The sequence below is a fragment of the Dermacentor silvarum genome, unplaced genomic scaffold, assembly GCF_013339745.2.
Source record: "Dermacentor silvarum isolate Dsil-2018 unplaced genomic scaffold, BIME_Dsil_1.4 Seq592, whole genome shotgun sequence".
In the NCBI taxonomy this organism is placed as follows: domain Eukaryota; kingdom Metazoa; phylum Arthropoda; class Arachnida; order Ixodida; family Ixodidae; genus Dermacentor; species Dermacentor silvarum.
This window is the reverse complement of record NW_023606481.1, coordinates 52,121-68,754: the sequence shown is the minus strand read 5'-3', so window position 1 is coordinate 68,754 and position 16,634 is coordinate 52,121. Positions and strand designations below refer to the sequence as shown.

General features: G+C 42.3%; 2 protein-coding genes across 2 annotated transcripts in view; one reads left to right on the top strand and one right to left on the bottom strand.

Annotated features, from left to right (window-relative positions):
• The window catches only part of LOC119435275 (transmembrane protein 135), a 40,271-nt gene extending 31,216 nt beyond the window's left edge, over positions 1-9,055 (top strand). Inside the window, exons 9-12 of the mRNA XM_037702189.2 lie at positions 2,261-2,401; positions 4,715-4,813; positions 6,400-6,467; positions 8,122-9,055. Coding sequence (XP_037558117.1) covers positions 2,261-2,401; positions 4,715-4,813; positions 6,400-6,467; positions 8,122-8,257 — 444 coding nt within the window. The 3' untranslated portion in view covers positions 8,258-9,055. The remainder of the gene's footprint in view (positions 1-2,260; positions 2,402-4,714; positions 4,814-6,399; positions 6,468-8,121) is intronic.
• LOC119435274 (sulfite oxidase) overlaps positions 7,785-16,634 on the bottom strand; it is a 31,174-nt gene continuing 22,324 nt past the window's right edge. Inside the window, exons 6-8 of the mRNA XM_037702188.2 lie at positions 12,371-12,545; positions 11,144-11,421; positions 7,785-8,461 (exon numbers count right to left, since the gene is read on the bottom strand). Of these exons, the coding sequence (XP_037558116.1) occupies positions 8,297-8,461; positions 11,144-11,421; positions 12,371-12,545 (618 nt within the window). The 3' untranslated portion in view covers positions 7,785-8,296. The remainder of the gene's footprint in view (positions 8,462-11,143; positions 11,422-12,370; positions 12,546-16,634) is intronic.

The following is a 16,634-nucleotide window of genomic DNA, read 5'->3' as shown; positions in this document are numbered from 1 at the left end:
CAGGATGATGTAATCATGCGCTTATTATAGACAGCAAGAATGGAAAGTAAAAAAATATTTAATGACACTAAACTTGCATGTGAACTTAAATAGTATGCTGGAGTGTTGACACATGCCAACGCCATAATTTAAAGGGGAATTCATCAATGATGATCATCATCCTGGTCCCTTGCACTAATAAAAACCACCAATCGTCGGACATGCTGATGCATCATCCAGGAGCTTCTCAACTAGCTTGCTTCCAGAGAAACTGATCCAGCATCCTCAACCATAAAAAAGGGTGCGCACATTTTACACTCTTGCATAGTGTCAAAAGCTAATGAAACACAGAGCAAGAGTAACCAGAAACTCTGCCATGCAGAGATAACAGTAGAGTCAAAACTAGATAAGGAATTCCTTATCAACTTTATGGAGTGACTGCTTCTCCATATGGCACATGCATCCTAGCAGCTAACTTTATTGCCCAGCAAAGGCCACATTAATTTTAGCATCGCTTGACTGACAGGAGTTTTAAGATACAACTATGGTACATAGAGCTTTTTGCTAATCACAAGTTGTTCTTATTCTCGGATTTGCTGCAACAGCCCAAAACATTTTAACAAGTCACTTCTGCATTACTTTCACTAAAAAGCTAACCATTAAAACAAAGTTCTCTTCACTCTACTAAGGCACAAGGAACTTGTGCCAGTCATTAGAAAAGTTGTGTCGGTAATTAGCAAAAAGTATTGTTTCTTCGAATTAATTAAACATTATTTTCAAAGGAAAAAGAACACCTGTAGATTATCACTGTGTTTTCTGTAGCAAGAGAGCAGTTGATGAACCGAGTGGATATTGGCATTGATGTAGCTTCACACTTGATCGAAAGCTAACATTAAGGACTATTTTAAACTTTGCGCATTTGCTTCCATAATTTTGAATCCTTGTCACATGCTTCTGAATTCATTTCTCACCAGGGAGGAAGGAAACAAAACAGGAGAGGCCCTGACGTCACTTTTTTGAAGCCGGAAGTGCAGCCATGTTGGTGTGCCACTTCTCTTTGCGCCTCCAATCAGGGGTTCTGCAGCTCGCCGGAGCAGATGGGCGCGAACTTTGAACTTGCATTGTTACAAGCCGCCGGAAGTGTGTGCTCCTGACGCGCGTCAAAACAAAGCCTACAAAACTTCTGTAGCAGTTTTAGTGAAGCAGACGCGCTCCTGTGTTTTTCCGTGGCACGTTGAAGAAGACAACGAAGACCCGCGCCGTGATTGCTTGAGTGTATCTGTTGCTGGACGACACTCACACTCACAGACCCAAAACACAACTTTCAAGCTTACACACCACACTCCAAAGTCAGCTTTTCTCTCGAACAAAAGGTGCTGCGGGAAAGACACCGGCGGAAAAATCTTATCTCACTTTTCAGAGACCGAGAGCAGCAGCGAAAGCTTGAGGAGCGCGGTTGTCATGGCAACGTTGACACTTCGTGTACACATCCCAGTGCTCCTTTGCGAAAAACATCACGTGACTTCCGCCACACTTTCTCCTATACGTTCGTGCTGGCGAGGGCCTCTCCTGGGGTTTCCTTCCTCCATGCTTCTCACTGTAGAGTTGAGGTGCCATATAAGGTCCCGAATGTGTGCCACAATAGACTGACTATACTGAAAGGAGCCCCGGCAAAATTTAACACTAAGCTGGTGATCAGTGTTCTAGTAGGGAGGACTGGTGCCGTGACATACTTATATTTTTTAAAACATAACAGATACAAAATGTGGAATAAACGCGCCTTTTATAAAAATGGAATGAGACAAGATGGTATGCATATCAGTCCAGCCAACAAAATTGTGACTATATCAACTAACCACATGCGTGTATTTGACACAAGTCTTGCAGCAGTTCGTGTCACTGCTAATAGAGTCGCTAATCATCTCCACCTCTTCTGTGTTTTGTCAATAAATTAGAGCTGAGAATCTGGGCAGAATGCCGCATTAGTGACCTATACGGTGTGGCCTACAACATAGCTAAAACTAAAATTAGCTTTAGCATTTTTCAGAGTGTTTTAAGGCTGCCCTTTTCACTTGTTTCAAATATTAAGCTTTCTTTTGTCTTCTGTCTTTTCAGTCACTAACTGGGGTGTTTCCACAAACTACAATATGTGCTTGTAAGTGCAAAATGGGAAGCGTATACAAAAGGGAGTGGACCGGACAAATGAAGCCATGTTTCTTGTGCACAATATTCCTGCATCTCCATCATCTGTGGGTCTGTTCTGCGACGTCTCCCGTTTCAGAGCTGCCGCTGCCTCCTGCGCCACTACTGTGGCTACGAGACCCCCTGGCAGGTGTTTGCCAGTGGCCTTGTGGCTGGGCTCAGCATGGCTGCCAGCCCCAATACAACCCTTGCACTCTACCTCACCTGGAAGCTGATCGAGGTTAGTGCACGAAGGACAAGTGCAGCCAAGCCTGGCCACTCTAGCCGTCTTACGCACAGTGCATAGCAGCTAGAGGAAACTAGACGAGCTTGTCACTGTTATCCGACTTGCCATTACTTGACAAACTGGGGAGGCTATGCAGTGTTCAGTTTGCTCAGAACGCACTGGGTGAAAGGAGGGGACAGACAGTTGTGCTTTTTTTTTCTTTCAGAGCTAGACAACACTAACTTTTAAACACAAGAAAGTGCAGCTTCTGCTCAAGGTCACATTATGCAGCTGTACCAACTCACCCAATTTCAATTTTGCTTTAAGGCTGTACACAGACCTTTCATTGTTGTGCTGCAGTGCCATCTACATTTTCGCATAATTTGCACGAATTTGTTGTCTTAAAATCTAGTCTGCGTCCAAAGCCAATTTTGCTTGTTTATTCTTTGAAATTATACAAATAGTTACGAAGTTACAAAAAGAGTGAAAATAACCCACACCTCTGGTGAATTGCACAGTCAAAACTTGCCAAAATGAATTCAACAATATTTCAGCTGCAACAAATGTTGGCTTGCTGGCCCATGGGAGCTAGTGTGGAAAAGCCTGGCAACGCCAAACAAACTTTGGTTCACTGTGCGATGTCAGCAAAGTTTCTAAGTAAAACTGAATGTTTGCATTAAGACCCACCCACATGCAGCGAATTTCTGGTGAAAAAGCGGCGGCCGGCCACCCGGCAGCATCCGCCCAGAGACCAGTGGCCAAAACATATCTGTTCGCCGTCGATCAAGCCGGGCTTGATATTCAGCTGGCGGCCAGCTGCCCGCCGGAAGCGGTGAACACATGCAGGCAGCTCGGTCCAATCAGGGCTCGACTGCCTCAGACTTCCGGTGGAAATTATGGCAGTGGCGGCCTGGTGGTGACCGCCTGTTTTTTGTTGCATGTGTGTGCAGCAAGCACGACGAAGGCCGTGTCGCCGTGCCGGCGCTCGCCGCCGAAAGTTTGTCAGGCAAGTTCGCTCCATGTGGGTCGGCCTTTAGACCTTGTTGTGAAATCATGCCTGTTAGGCTAAAACTACAACCAAAACATGAATGATGCGCTTAATCACAAACTGAGAATCTCTTCCCTGTCAGTAACATGGTACTTTCAGAGTATTTCTGCACCTGCAATATCCTGCTGAACCTGAAACTGGTTTCATACTCACGCAGGAGCCCATGCAGATTTTATTACAATTTCACTGCATGCCTGATATAGTGCTAACTTAGCTTAGCTTGATAGAAATTGTTTGGACAGAAGTTAATCGCTGTGCTATTTAGTGCACCCTTTGTAAAGCTCAGCGTGTAATGCATCCTTTCTAATGCGCTGGCACTTGCTTGCTTTGAGCTGGCACACTAGTACTCGGTGAGACTCCTTTTTGAGAGACAGCTCTCATAATTCTGCCAAGGTCTGTAGTACTTGCTCAACAGACTCGTTTGCATGCATCGTGAAGCAGACTGCCATCATCATCACAAAAGCGTGCGAGTGATGCTAGCCAACGAGCAAGTCGTTTGAAAATAACATACTGTGCTCATGGGAGCAGTCACTTGTTCAGCCTGGGTGAGCTGGTAGATGTTAAACAGCACCATACCACAACAGACAGAGAAAAAAAGACTTGGCAAGTGCTCACTTGCACGATTTTTTAGGAAGAACAGCAACCTCCTCCAGAGGAAAGCCGATCAAACCCATTATTTTGAAAACGTGCGTTGACCGAACGAGAGGACAGAAGATGAAAGGTGATGATGATGATGATCGCATACATGTGAAAACAATAAAGTCCACACTTGGCACTCACTCTATAATCCAGGAAATCATGTGTACAGTGCACTGGATGCAAACATTCTTACTGGATAAAAAAAAAGAGGAACTACCAGCCCTGGAAGCATTGGCCAGTACCACTCACAGCCTGGCACTGGATGCGGAATATGCTTTTAACCTGCAGGCATATGTTGTATGTGATCGTAGGCACAGTCAATAAATCTTTGTGTCCTACCTCAGGCACAAAGCTTCCAGAGTCGAGACCTCATGTATGCATTGAGCCGTAAAGCTTTCAGATTTTTTTTTTTACTGGTGGTCCTTAGCGATGTAGCTGTTCAGTGCAGTGCTCAGAATTGTGTCACTATGTGCCTTTGCTGATCAGAATCACCATGAAGAAACATATGTCATAGTCTGGCTGTTCCAGTTGTATAAATAGATGCCATTCATTGTAACACTTGCTGGAAGCACTATTAGGCACCATTTAAGTAAAATCATAGCCATCACGTGACATCAGTTCCCATGCCTGATTTTTTCTAGGTGCTGTACTGCCAAGCAGCAAGGAAAGGCTATGCACCCACATTAGCATGGGGTTCTGAACTATTGTTTGCCCTCGGATGTGGCGTCATGATGTTCTGTGTAAGTTAAAGCCTTGCTGTTTGCAAAGCGTTGTCAACATCGCATCTACAGTTTCGTTCAATGTGAGCTGCAACACGGTGTGCATGGTCGAAAGAGCCCCAAGACTACACGGTGGTGCCAACTTACGAAATTGGGAGCACTATACACCGTTCCAATTACTGACATTTACTAAAACAATTTTTTTGTATGTCAGCACTGCCATGCAGTTTTTGAGCCTATTTGACCATGGCCATCGTGTTTCAGCTCATAATGAACATAACTGTGCATCACAGTACAGATTATACCATGGTATCAGCTGGAAATATACAGTGTGGTCTTTAAAATTACTAGTAGAGCTAGGAACTCCGAAAATAAGCGCTCGAAATTTGCAGTGAAATGCATTGCTGTACCAGTAATATGTTTCTGAACTGTGGAAAAAATACAGTATGGAAAACTGTTAACTGAAACAGCGGTCCATTTCAGATTACATTTTGAGAACATATCTCAAGGAACTCGTGCTAGACACAAAGTTTGGAGCAAAAGGCAATGCTTTGAGTACTGGCTGACTTGAATTGCATTTACAACATGCTCCCTAAAGTCATTAACTCTTTCACAGACAGTGGAAAGCGTACATCCTACCCGCTGTATGTGCACAGCAAGGCTGTAGAAAGCATTATTCCCACCACAAGAATGTGGCGCAAAAATAGATATAACAGTGTTTCAAGCAATCTCAGAGTTGCAGTCTGCATGATCGTATTACGTGAGTTGCAGCTTCAGAATGTGTGTAAATGTTTGCAAATGATTTTCTTAGCAACAAAAAGGTGTCATTTATTTGGAATTTTGTGCAAGTCGGTTTTGTTTTGAATATACGCCAGCACTACAGCATAAGTCAGCAGAGAAGTGGACACAGTACATTTGCCAGAGCTGTGCTGCGCCACATTGTACAGACCTCTGCTTTTACAGTGTCGTGAAAAGTGAAGAACTGTTTTTTAAAGAATATTTTTCTTGCTTTGTAAGCCATAAAGAAGGAATTCCAAATGTGCAGGTTTTTTTTTGCTGAGTAATTAATTTTTTTTTTTCTGTGCACTTGTTAGGCAGCACTATGAATATTTTCCGCCAGAGTATTTACTCAAATTTAATTGAATTGAAGTCTGAAATTTTGCAGCATCTGCAGTAGCTTTGGCCAGCATGTGCTACAACTTCAAAGTGCTCTGTTACAGCACCTACAATAACAGAATTAAGACAATCTATTATTAAAACGTTCTTGGGAAAAACAAAGAAGCAACCTACTGTTCACATCCGAAGCTCCTTGGACTGTAAGAAAGTGTACTATGAAATGTGGTGGATATGGATTGTTTGCAGCATTATTCATGCAGCTCAGACAGGATGATGAGCTTCACAAAGGTGCCCAAAGAAATAAACTACCAGAAAGATGTACATTTATAGCTGTACTTGTAGCCATTGAAAGAATAGTTGTTAAAGAATGCAAGTTTTCTCGCACATCCATGCCACCAGTTCTTGACTGCATCATTTGCAATGCTTCTTATGGCTGTTGATGGCAAATCACCTGGACTTTAACATTGTGCAAGTTTTCTTCTGTCTTTCAGGCCGTGGTGGAGCCTCACAACATGCGTCCATCGTATGCAAAATTTCTCAATGACATGACAGGTGATCGGTGAGTCAGCCTGGCTTGTCTGTTACCCGACTTGCAAAAAATGGCAACTTTACATCAAATACACCAGGAAAAGCTTTGAAGTAATGACAAATAGTAGGGCTTTATTGCCTTCAGTTCAAAGGACAAATATATATTTTGGGCAACCATGACTAGTTAGAAGGTCAGAAACACAAGTTGCAGAAGACTGCATGAGCGTACTGTAAAGCATTATTCAGTGCAAGCACTGTACAGCGTACACAATGCAGTGTTCCTAAATATGAAAGCTAGCTGCGAGTTAGCACATCTGAAAAGAAATGGGTGCTTCCATATTTCAGCCCGAGAGACTGTTCTGTTTCACTATATAGCTGGGATATAACAGAACCTTCATTGTTCAGTTAGTATAAAAATGAATTAATACTGCTAGTCTGTAAACAGCTTGCACACCGCATCAATGCCAGTGCATACAGGTGTGAGTGGATTAAAAAATGGCTCAGATACATTAATTACACATAAGAAAGGTGCTAAATATCACTGTCACGTAACGCTAATTAGTGCACACAGAACTTGAAAACTTCCAACACTTGTACAGTGGATGTGCATGTGAAAAACTATCTCCAATGTTTGAATACTTATGAAATTAGTTGCAAGCTGCTTCCAAAAAAGTAAAGGGTTCTGCTCATTTTAGCATGTTATTGAGTAAAGGAGATATTGCCTGTACAATATAAACTTAATGTGCTTAAAAAGTTATAGAAGATAGTGTGCCAATCGGGAACCATAACTAGAATCTCGGTGTCCATTAGCAACAGCCGAGGCTTGCGTGAATACAGTTTACAAAAGCCACAAATCAATTCTAGAGAATTGGCAAGACTAGAAACTAGATTGCGATCAAGAACTTTAGTTAGGGTGATCATGTGTGGTGTGGGTTAGTGACTGCTTGTTATCGCATTTCGAAACTGGAAACGTACTTCTCATATAAAACAGATATAAAGTGGAGTTAAAAAAATGCGGGTTAGATATTCAATAAGTGTGGGTTCAGGACAGCAAGAGAGTAACACAATTAAAGGGATGAGTAACAACTACCTTGAAAAAAATTAACTTGTAATATAGCAGCACTAAAAAGTCTTCCCAAAATGTTTGAATCCAAAACCATAAGGAATGTTTTCTTCAAAAGCCTTTCCGCAAATTGCCTTTGGTTGTCAAACTAATTATCATTCTTTTGCATTCCTTTTTTTTTTAACGAAGTACTTTGCATAAAATCAGTTCTAACAGTTATAAAAGGCCAGTAGAGCAAAGTTTATTGGAGGAGACTGTTATGAAGGCCAACATTATCCACCATCTTTCTTTTTTTTTTTTTGTACTTGCGTTTCCCTGTGTGGTAGCACTACGCCAAAAATGCATTGTTAGCTTGAGCTACTATACAAAGCAATACAAGGCACATCGAGCAACCTTCAATGACCACTTACTTCACATAGGTAATTCCAAGAGAAATGCTTAGTAATTGCACTTATGAGCGGCATTATTATGGTCACGTTTTTGAGTGGAGCTGCAAGCATGATGACCAACATTTGTGAAATGGTGTGAACAACCGGTAAACAATAAATTGTACTGTAAGTTTGGTACATGAGGGCAAATAGCTTGGGCAAAGCTCTAAGTTGCAATCTGTTTGTTAATGCAGGTTGCGTCGGGTCAATCGCCATCCTCTGGAAGTGCTTGGCTTCCACTGCTCCTCTGTGTACCCAGAATACTTTCCACAGCTCGACCAGCGATATGTGTCTCGGCATTTTGTGGAGCGTGTGCTTGTTTGGAGCTGACCCAAGGCCACTGCAATAGACATGCGCCCGCCTTTACTTTTACGACTGTTTCACTTTGACGTGGACGCGGTACCAGGCGTTGTTGAGGACACCTCGCAGGTTCCAGACACCGGCAACACCTTCGGGTTGCGAATTGTATGATGAGTCGACGGCTTTGCACACAATCTCCAGCTTGTCTGCACCCTTGGGCACTGGAAGATCGAGCTGTAAAGCAGAAACATTCCACATAGCCGTCAAGTATTTGTATGCAGTGGCCAGCCACACACATTTCTACATAAAACAATGAGTAATATTCAGCCTAGTCAAGGTGTCAGCCTGCTTAGCAAGGCTAATCAAAAGAGGCCTTGTATCTTAATTTGCAGTTTGCAAGGACCAGTGACTATGCTGCAAATAGGTGTAACAGAATAACAGCAAACAAATAAAGCAAAGATTATATAGAGTGCAATTAAACTTGTACTTAGTAGCTATGCTGGTAACATAATATAGATAAATTCAATGCACTTCAAGAACACAGTTTGCTAGACAAGTGCAACATGTCGGATGACTGCTGAAACTTAACAGCGAAGTCTGAGTCGCACATTTCACAAATGCTAAACGATGGAGACTCTCTTTTCATTTTACTGCAACTGTTGGCAGTTGATACCATGTAATTATGTCTGTTGCTGGTGTCGCTGTGTCATAATCCCTGACCACAAATACATGTAGCCATGGCAAACTTTTCTACAAGAAGTCGTACTGTCACAGCACAATGTGTCATGTCAGTCCTATCAGACTGGCTTGTAGTTTCTGTACTCCAGCGTCCAGTTTAATTGATTCATTTAATCAATCACCTTGTGTGCAAGTTGACAAATGCTCCTGGAATATGCAGTCACTTGCATTGCACTACCCACGTAGGACTACTGAACATATAGAAACTTACTAGCTTGTGCTTGCAGAGGCCAACGATTACTGAACTCAAAAGAAAATTAGAGAGTTGAAGCGTTTTAACTCCATGTGGGCACCAATTTCTCCCTAAATTGTAAGCAAAGTGGAAAAAAAGCAGATTACCTTCCAGCTATGGACAAATTGAGCCCTGAACGTCTACATGTACGTGCAAGTGATGCGGTTTAGCACATTCAGCAGAAATACAAGACCAGCCAGTGATGAAGCTAATTGGTGCAGCAATGCACCAATATGCAGTGGTTTGAGTTCCAGCTACCACTGATTTGCTATTTTAAACCTCCATGTAAATAATAAACAAAATTAGTAGGCACAATTACTGAAATCTTCAAATATATTATCTGACTATCTGTACAAAGCTACCTTTATTTAGTTGTTCAAATTGAATACTCATACTTTTCTATACAGTAAGTATAGAAAAATTTGAAGTACCACCACCACAAGCGATGTACGTCAGGTGCACACGCACATGCATGGAAGTGCAGCATACATCCCAATTCTTCTAGGCCGTCCACCAAGGGCAAGTACCTTTTTGAACTAAATGAATGTTTCAAAGTGAATTGTGTCCGAAAATACATAAAGTACGACTTACACATAAGCTGCAGACATGATAGCTTCGGATTGTTATTCGAGTATACGAGAAAACATAAATCTGTTACGCGGAAACTAAATACAAAGCCTTTTCCAGCTGCCGTTCGAGGTCTGTCTGAGCCGCCACGGCCGCTAGGTGGCCCTCTGCCTAGCGCAAGTGCGTTATTGAAGTAATTGAATTTCTCAAAGTAAAATGCATCACAAGAATCGTAAAGTGTATGACTTACACACAGCCTGCAGACATGATAGCTTCAGCTTGTAATTAGAACATACGAGAAACCATAATTCTGTTACGCAGAAATTCAAACGCGAAAGCCTTCCAGCTGCCGTTTGTTTTTGGGTCCTCCACCTGGCACAACTGCGTTATTGAACTAATTGAATTTCTCAATTGTCAGAAAATTCATAAGGTATGACTTGCACACAACCTACTGTAATTTGATTATATTACAAAACATAATTCTGTTACGCGTAAACTCAAACACAAACCCCTTTCCAGCTGCCGCTTTTTGCATGAGTATGCCATGAAAAATCCCGACCAACTAGAGGCTAACAGTTTCACTGTAAAAACACGCCACTGGAAAGTGGAAGAAATAAAAATGCACTAAAGACTGGGCAATGTGTAAGTGAAAATCAAAAGAAAGGTCATCACTATGAGACCATGAGAATTTGGAAGATGCATGTGGAAGGTTTGGTTAATTACATACCACAGAGGAATGAAAACAACTGTTAATAGTAAGTAGCAAGTAAGAAATGTAAAACCTAATGCAACACCACACATAAGTGTTTCAACTCAGACTTTGGTGATAAATCTGCATGCACTGTGGGAAGAAGGCATTCTTATGGTGGGCACAAAAACACTAGCTGCTCACTCTGTGACACCTCTTGTAGCAGGTACTGCATCACTCAGAAAGAGCTCGTAGGAATACTTAGTTATTGCCATTTTCATTGGCTGGTTGACAGCCATCATTTGCACAACAGTCTTCAGCAAGCCTACCATAAATACTTGGCAAGCATACATGCTTGAATAAAACATGCATATTGTCAGCAGCTTGTGCAACTTTGCTCTCAAAGGTGCCCAATAACAGTGGAAACAGCAACAGTGCCAATGTTTAGCCATCACTACTCACGTCCTATGCCCATCATTACTGCTCTTGACATTTGTGGCAGAATATGAAGCGGTGCCAAGCTGAATGAACTGATGTCTGCCATCAAAAGTGTTTGTACCTGTTGAAAAAAATCCTTGCCCAACCTTGGCAATGCTGATGCGATTACAGTGGAGCGTCAAGTAGGAATCTATCGGTCATGTCATGTGTGATCCTGTGAGGACCCCTTGGGAGATTTGTGTTCATGGGTTACCTTCCAGAGCGTCCAGGCCCATGCACGGTACAGAGAGGTGTCCTCGCTCTCCAATTGGGCGGGTATCCAGTTTTTGCCACCGTCTGCGCTCACATCCACACGCACCACCTTGCGGCCTCCCCCGCTCCAAGCGTAGCCCTTGACATGTATTTTGCCGTCCTTGGGGGTCAACACTTCACCCTCAAGTGGCCTGCACACCACTGATGTAATAGGCAGCTCCTGGATTGCAGGTGCACTCTTGAAGTCCACCGTATCCCAGTCAGTCGATGGGCAGAAGCCTACGCACAGAATGAGTTCCTACTATGTTTATGCAAAAATAGGCCAAAAAGCTTCTCTAAAACACTGAGCGAGAAGAATAGGGGAAACCATGGGGCTCAATCTTTGTTAGTCACAATCACACAAAATGACAGACTATGAAGCCAGAGAAGGGATAGGGGAAGTTAAATGTTATGTTTAATTGAAATATAGCTATAATAAAGTAAAGAAAAATGAAAGTGGATGAAAAGGTAACTTGTCGTAGGTGGGGACCCCCGAGACTAAATGAGTGTATACTTTACGCACACTACAAGTAAGAGATGATCAGTTCTTACAAGAGTGGAAGTTCAAACCTGTGAGTGTTAGTCACTTGCACCATTAAGACACCACAAACCCCAACCATCCAGGTTAACAGCGTACAATCGAGTCAGTTGGCAAGCTGGGTTGCATTTGCAACGGTCCTTAGACATCTGCTCATCTGGAGCATCTATGAGCAAAACCTAGCCTCATCTATGACAATGTACACCTGCCTGTTTCATTATATGCATATGGCATCCGAAGCATTCCGAGCACTTCCACTACACCTTCTTTGCTGCAGCACAAATGGCAGCGCTTTTGCATCAGGTCAGTTTCCCTAAATGTGGCAAAATGACATCAAATTTTACATGGTATATGACGAAGTCCTGAAATGCCATGTGGCTGACCAAGTGGCTGCTCAAGGATAAAAGCACACTTTGACTGGAAACATGGTCTGCCACCATTTTCTTGCATTGAGTACATACAACCAACTTTCATGGCAGCCTACTGGGTTCTCAAGGAAATGGAAGGCTGTTATGAGGAATACGAACTACTGTTCTTGTTCCATTAAGCCTTGGGGCCTTTCAATTTACCGAGCTTGAAGCAGCAGGCGAGCTTGTAATTCATCCCTTCCATCTGCCACTTTGTCTCTAGTGAGTTTGTACACAAACCAACCTTTGTAATCGTTCTGTTGCCAGTGCGATTCACTCTCTGTAGGGCTCAGCTGGATGCGTGAGAGCCACTTCACATTGCGAGCACCCACAATTCCCGGCACAATAGCTCGCAGGGGAAAGCCATGGTCACGAGGCAACTCCTCGCCATTCATCTCGTATGCCAGCAATACATCCCCCTAAGAGCATGAAAAGAGGAAAACAAGGTACAACACATTAAAATGACCATCACCAAGAGAACACTTGAGACTTGACTGCATCCTTGGAGGTCATTCGGTTTTTTCTGCATGTCCATACCAAGAGACGACATGACACAGTTGAAGGAGTGGCACTATCACAACAACGACATGGCTATTAATACCTAATGATGTGAGCAAGCCAGCAAAGTCATTGATCAATAGCACTGTCAAACATCCAATGCATGTTTCCCTTTAAAGCCTTTCAGAAAGTACAAAGATTTCTCCATTTTGTGGAGAAATATTTCTATACAGAACCACTCAGGTTATTATGTTTTATCCTTGGTATATACAGCTAAACATTGATATAACGAAATCGGTAAAATCGGCAATTTGCTTTGTTATATTGAAATTTCGTTGCATTGAAATTTTGCCTTTTATGCAAATGGATGAGGGGCCGCAAAATTTTCCGAATTTTCACTTTTGATCAGCACTTTTGAGTAGGCACGATCTGCTCACGTGCTGCCCCCAAGAGAAGCCAGCACGCAAGCCCATAGCGTTTCAGCGAGACTGGGGCTTGATAAGGATGCTCGTGTGACGGTGAGGTGTAAATGCCACGTCACTCGTGGGCGTCTGCTAAGGGCGTGACAACTACACACTTCTGCAGTTCAATTTTAGTTTTCGAAGTGAAATTGTTCGGAATTCATTACAATATAGAAAGTAGCAGCATCAGCTTCTGGGATGTCTGGAACCGGTTACGCTCGGTTGACTTGCTTCGAATATATATTGCATTACGGTCAATTGTCTTGACTCAGTGCTAAGAGTGTATGTTGTATTGGCACAGTGTCAATAAAACTGTTGCCCATAGACGTCGACGTGTCTGGTGTTGATATAAGCGAAAGTGACAGAATATATTACTGCGGAATTTTGGAAAAGCTTTATGTGCTCAATGCACAACCAGCTGGCTTCAATTTTTGTAATTTTGCTTATCTTGAAGTTTCTTCGGGTTTTTTACAACTTTGAGTGAACAGGGTATTACTGAACTCAAATTAGCAATTATAGTATGTGGGGATTGAGGGTTGCGCCGGCGCTATTGTGCGGGCTCTGCCATCCCTCGCTTTCGTTCCCCGCTCGCCTTAAGCCCCAACCACAGGCATGCGTCGGCTGGAGGAAAAGGACGCGCAACCACAGGATACTAGCTCTGACGCGTGCCGACGCTCGCTCCTCGGCTACGGTGCACTGTTGCTTGGCCATTTTGTCTTCAACCGTCCAAGTGCGGCCTAAAACAGCCTTCTGTAAACTGAGCTTGAAACAATAAGTTAGTGATCTGTATGCTATTTTAGATATAAAGAAACACGTTTGATTAATGAATGTACGCCTGCCGCAACGGTTTCCTTGAAGTAACATAACCTGCACAAGCTATCGACATCAGCGATTGCGTTCGCGTTGTCGTCTGCAAGGTCACTTTGCAAACACCTGCACGAGCATGGCATGTCATATCAACAGCTCTCGTACGATTTTTTTTTTTGTAGTTCATTGCACAGCCAACTACGTAGGAACTACGCTAAGTACAAGTGAAAAATCTGTATTATATATATAATTATGCTTGTTGGTGCATGAATGAAACGCGTAAGTGGGTTCTGAGAAAATCGGCAAGAAAAAGAATTGAATTGAAACACTTGTGGCGCTCACAAAGAGACATTTAGAACAGCCAAAATTTACCAGTTTCGTAGCTTGTCTCCCGATTCTTGTTTCTGTCTAATCTTTCCCATGGAACATTAATTTTTCTAGGTTGTTTTGAAGCATCAACACTGCATCGGGAGGCCTTGAGCACTTATTCGTACTCTTGAAGCACTTATTCAAATGTATGGGGCAGCTCGTTTGCACAATATGAAAAAAAATATATGTAAACAGGTATTTTTAAAATTTATACACGTCAAGTCACCACAAAAAAAAAAAAAGAATACCAGTTTGTTTATTGTTTTCAGCCTACACTGATGTTTTGATTGAGAAAGACATTCAATTTGTTCTGTGAGCATGTACAATTGCTGTGCCATATTTTATTGCACAATGCATGTGCAATAAATATGCAATTAATGGCACAATGCATATGATCAAGCAACAAGTGTTTTATTACACTTAATTGCTGCTTTTAAAAAACTGTCACACTATAATAATACTGCACAAAAGCTACTGAACTAAACTAATATACTAGTACATATTTAAAGATCAATTTCATATTACAATAACAATAACCAATCAATCAAATGTTTATTATAGGGCCCAGAAACGGCTAGAGGGCCTCTGACTGGTGCACTTAAAAAGCAATATGCGAGACAAAATGTACAGAGAACACAAATGTGGAAGACAAAACAATGCGAGACTGAGAAACATATAAGGAAAAAGAAAACAAGGAAGTGTAAACTGCAGTTAATCATACAACATGATTATCTACATATATGTCAATGCAGGCACAATTCTTATGTTTTTTGGAGTCGAGCCATATATAGGACAGTCTTTATTGGAACAAGGCCAGGCAGAGAATGCAGAATGTTACCTGGTATACTGTTGCAGCACGAAAAATTTCGCAGCTTTAGGAAAGTATAATGCCATGGACCACCTTATACAGGAACGAAAAGGCATGATTTAATAAGTCTTGAATGAGTGACTAACAACTTTATTAATCGAAGGGGTGAGGTTTAAGGGAGTCTAGAGGTGTGAGTTGAGGTACATTTGAGAGTGCTGGACTATGGTTGCCAGAATGGCAAAAGTGGTGCTTGAAGACAGATATCAATTTATTCTGGATGCATTCAGTGAGGTCAGAATTAGATTTGCACGTTGTACCTCAATCTACAGAGACATACTCTAGTAGTGGAAGGCACACAGCAGCATACGATTTCAGAAACAGAACAGGTGAGTGGTCATCATGCAATATACGACATACAATTCCAAGAGCGTGAAGAGCACATTGTGCATATTTAATGCGTGAACAGAAGCTTAGTGTTTTGTCGAAGTACACACCAAGATCTTCGATTTCATCGACCCTGGGCAGTGGAGCATCCCGAAGGGCGTATGAAAATTGTACATGGTGTGTTTTGCGCGTGTAACTTAATACCATAGTTTTGGAAGCATTTAAGAGTACATACCATTATTGTTTCTGCACCAGCTTGAGAGTGAGAAAATGTTTTTTTGGAGGCCAATGCAGTCGTGAACACTGTTGATAGTCTTAAATATTCTTAAGTCGTCTGCATACGAAGCCATGCTGTCCATCTATTAAAATGTTCTTAGCACTAACAGAAAGCAGGGAAGGCAATACCGATTCAAACACTTTTGACTCAATGCAGCAGATAGATATAGGCTGGTAGTTAGCAACTGCACTCGCAGCACCCGATTTGTGCACGGGCAATATCCATGCTACCTTCCAAGTGCTAAAAAATATGCTAGACTTTAGGGAGCTATGGAAGATGCTTGGGACAAGAGGGATGCTTCTATATGTCTTAAGCAGTGTGGGAGGAATACCATCAACACCACAAGAAAGAGAAGGTTTGAGGCACTTCATACACTTGAAAACAAGGTCTTCATTGACTGATAGCATAAACACTGTGCCAGGCTGAGAAGGAAGGTTACTTGAAGCATCCTTTACACCAGAGACACAACACAAATGTTCTGCAAAGGCATCAACAGTGTTGAAGACATCAAAGAGATGAAAACACCTCTTTGGCGCTCTCTTTAGAAGAATGACAGCTCACGAAGCTCCAATAATATTTTGTATTATGTGTCATGCTGGCTTCAACACCATCAATGTGGTTTTAGGAATCATTATAAGAATAATAACAATAATAATAATCTTAGCAGTACCATGGCACTCTAGACAGCTCGCAAGGCTAAAAAAGTAAGGCTCATGCCTGTACGCTAGAGCGTCTGATAGTCAGCCATCTACAGCAGGAATTTGCTCTAGATGACGCGCTCGCTCGCTCACACACAAACACGCTTGCTCACTTGCAGAGCATGTCACATGCACATACAGGGCAACAACTGGGAAGTCGACGGTGCACAATGCACAGGAGTGCCGGTTCACTATGGTCGCAAGGA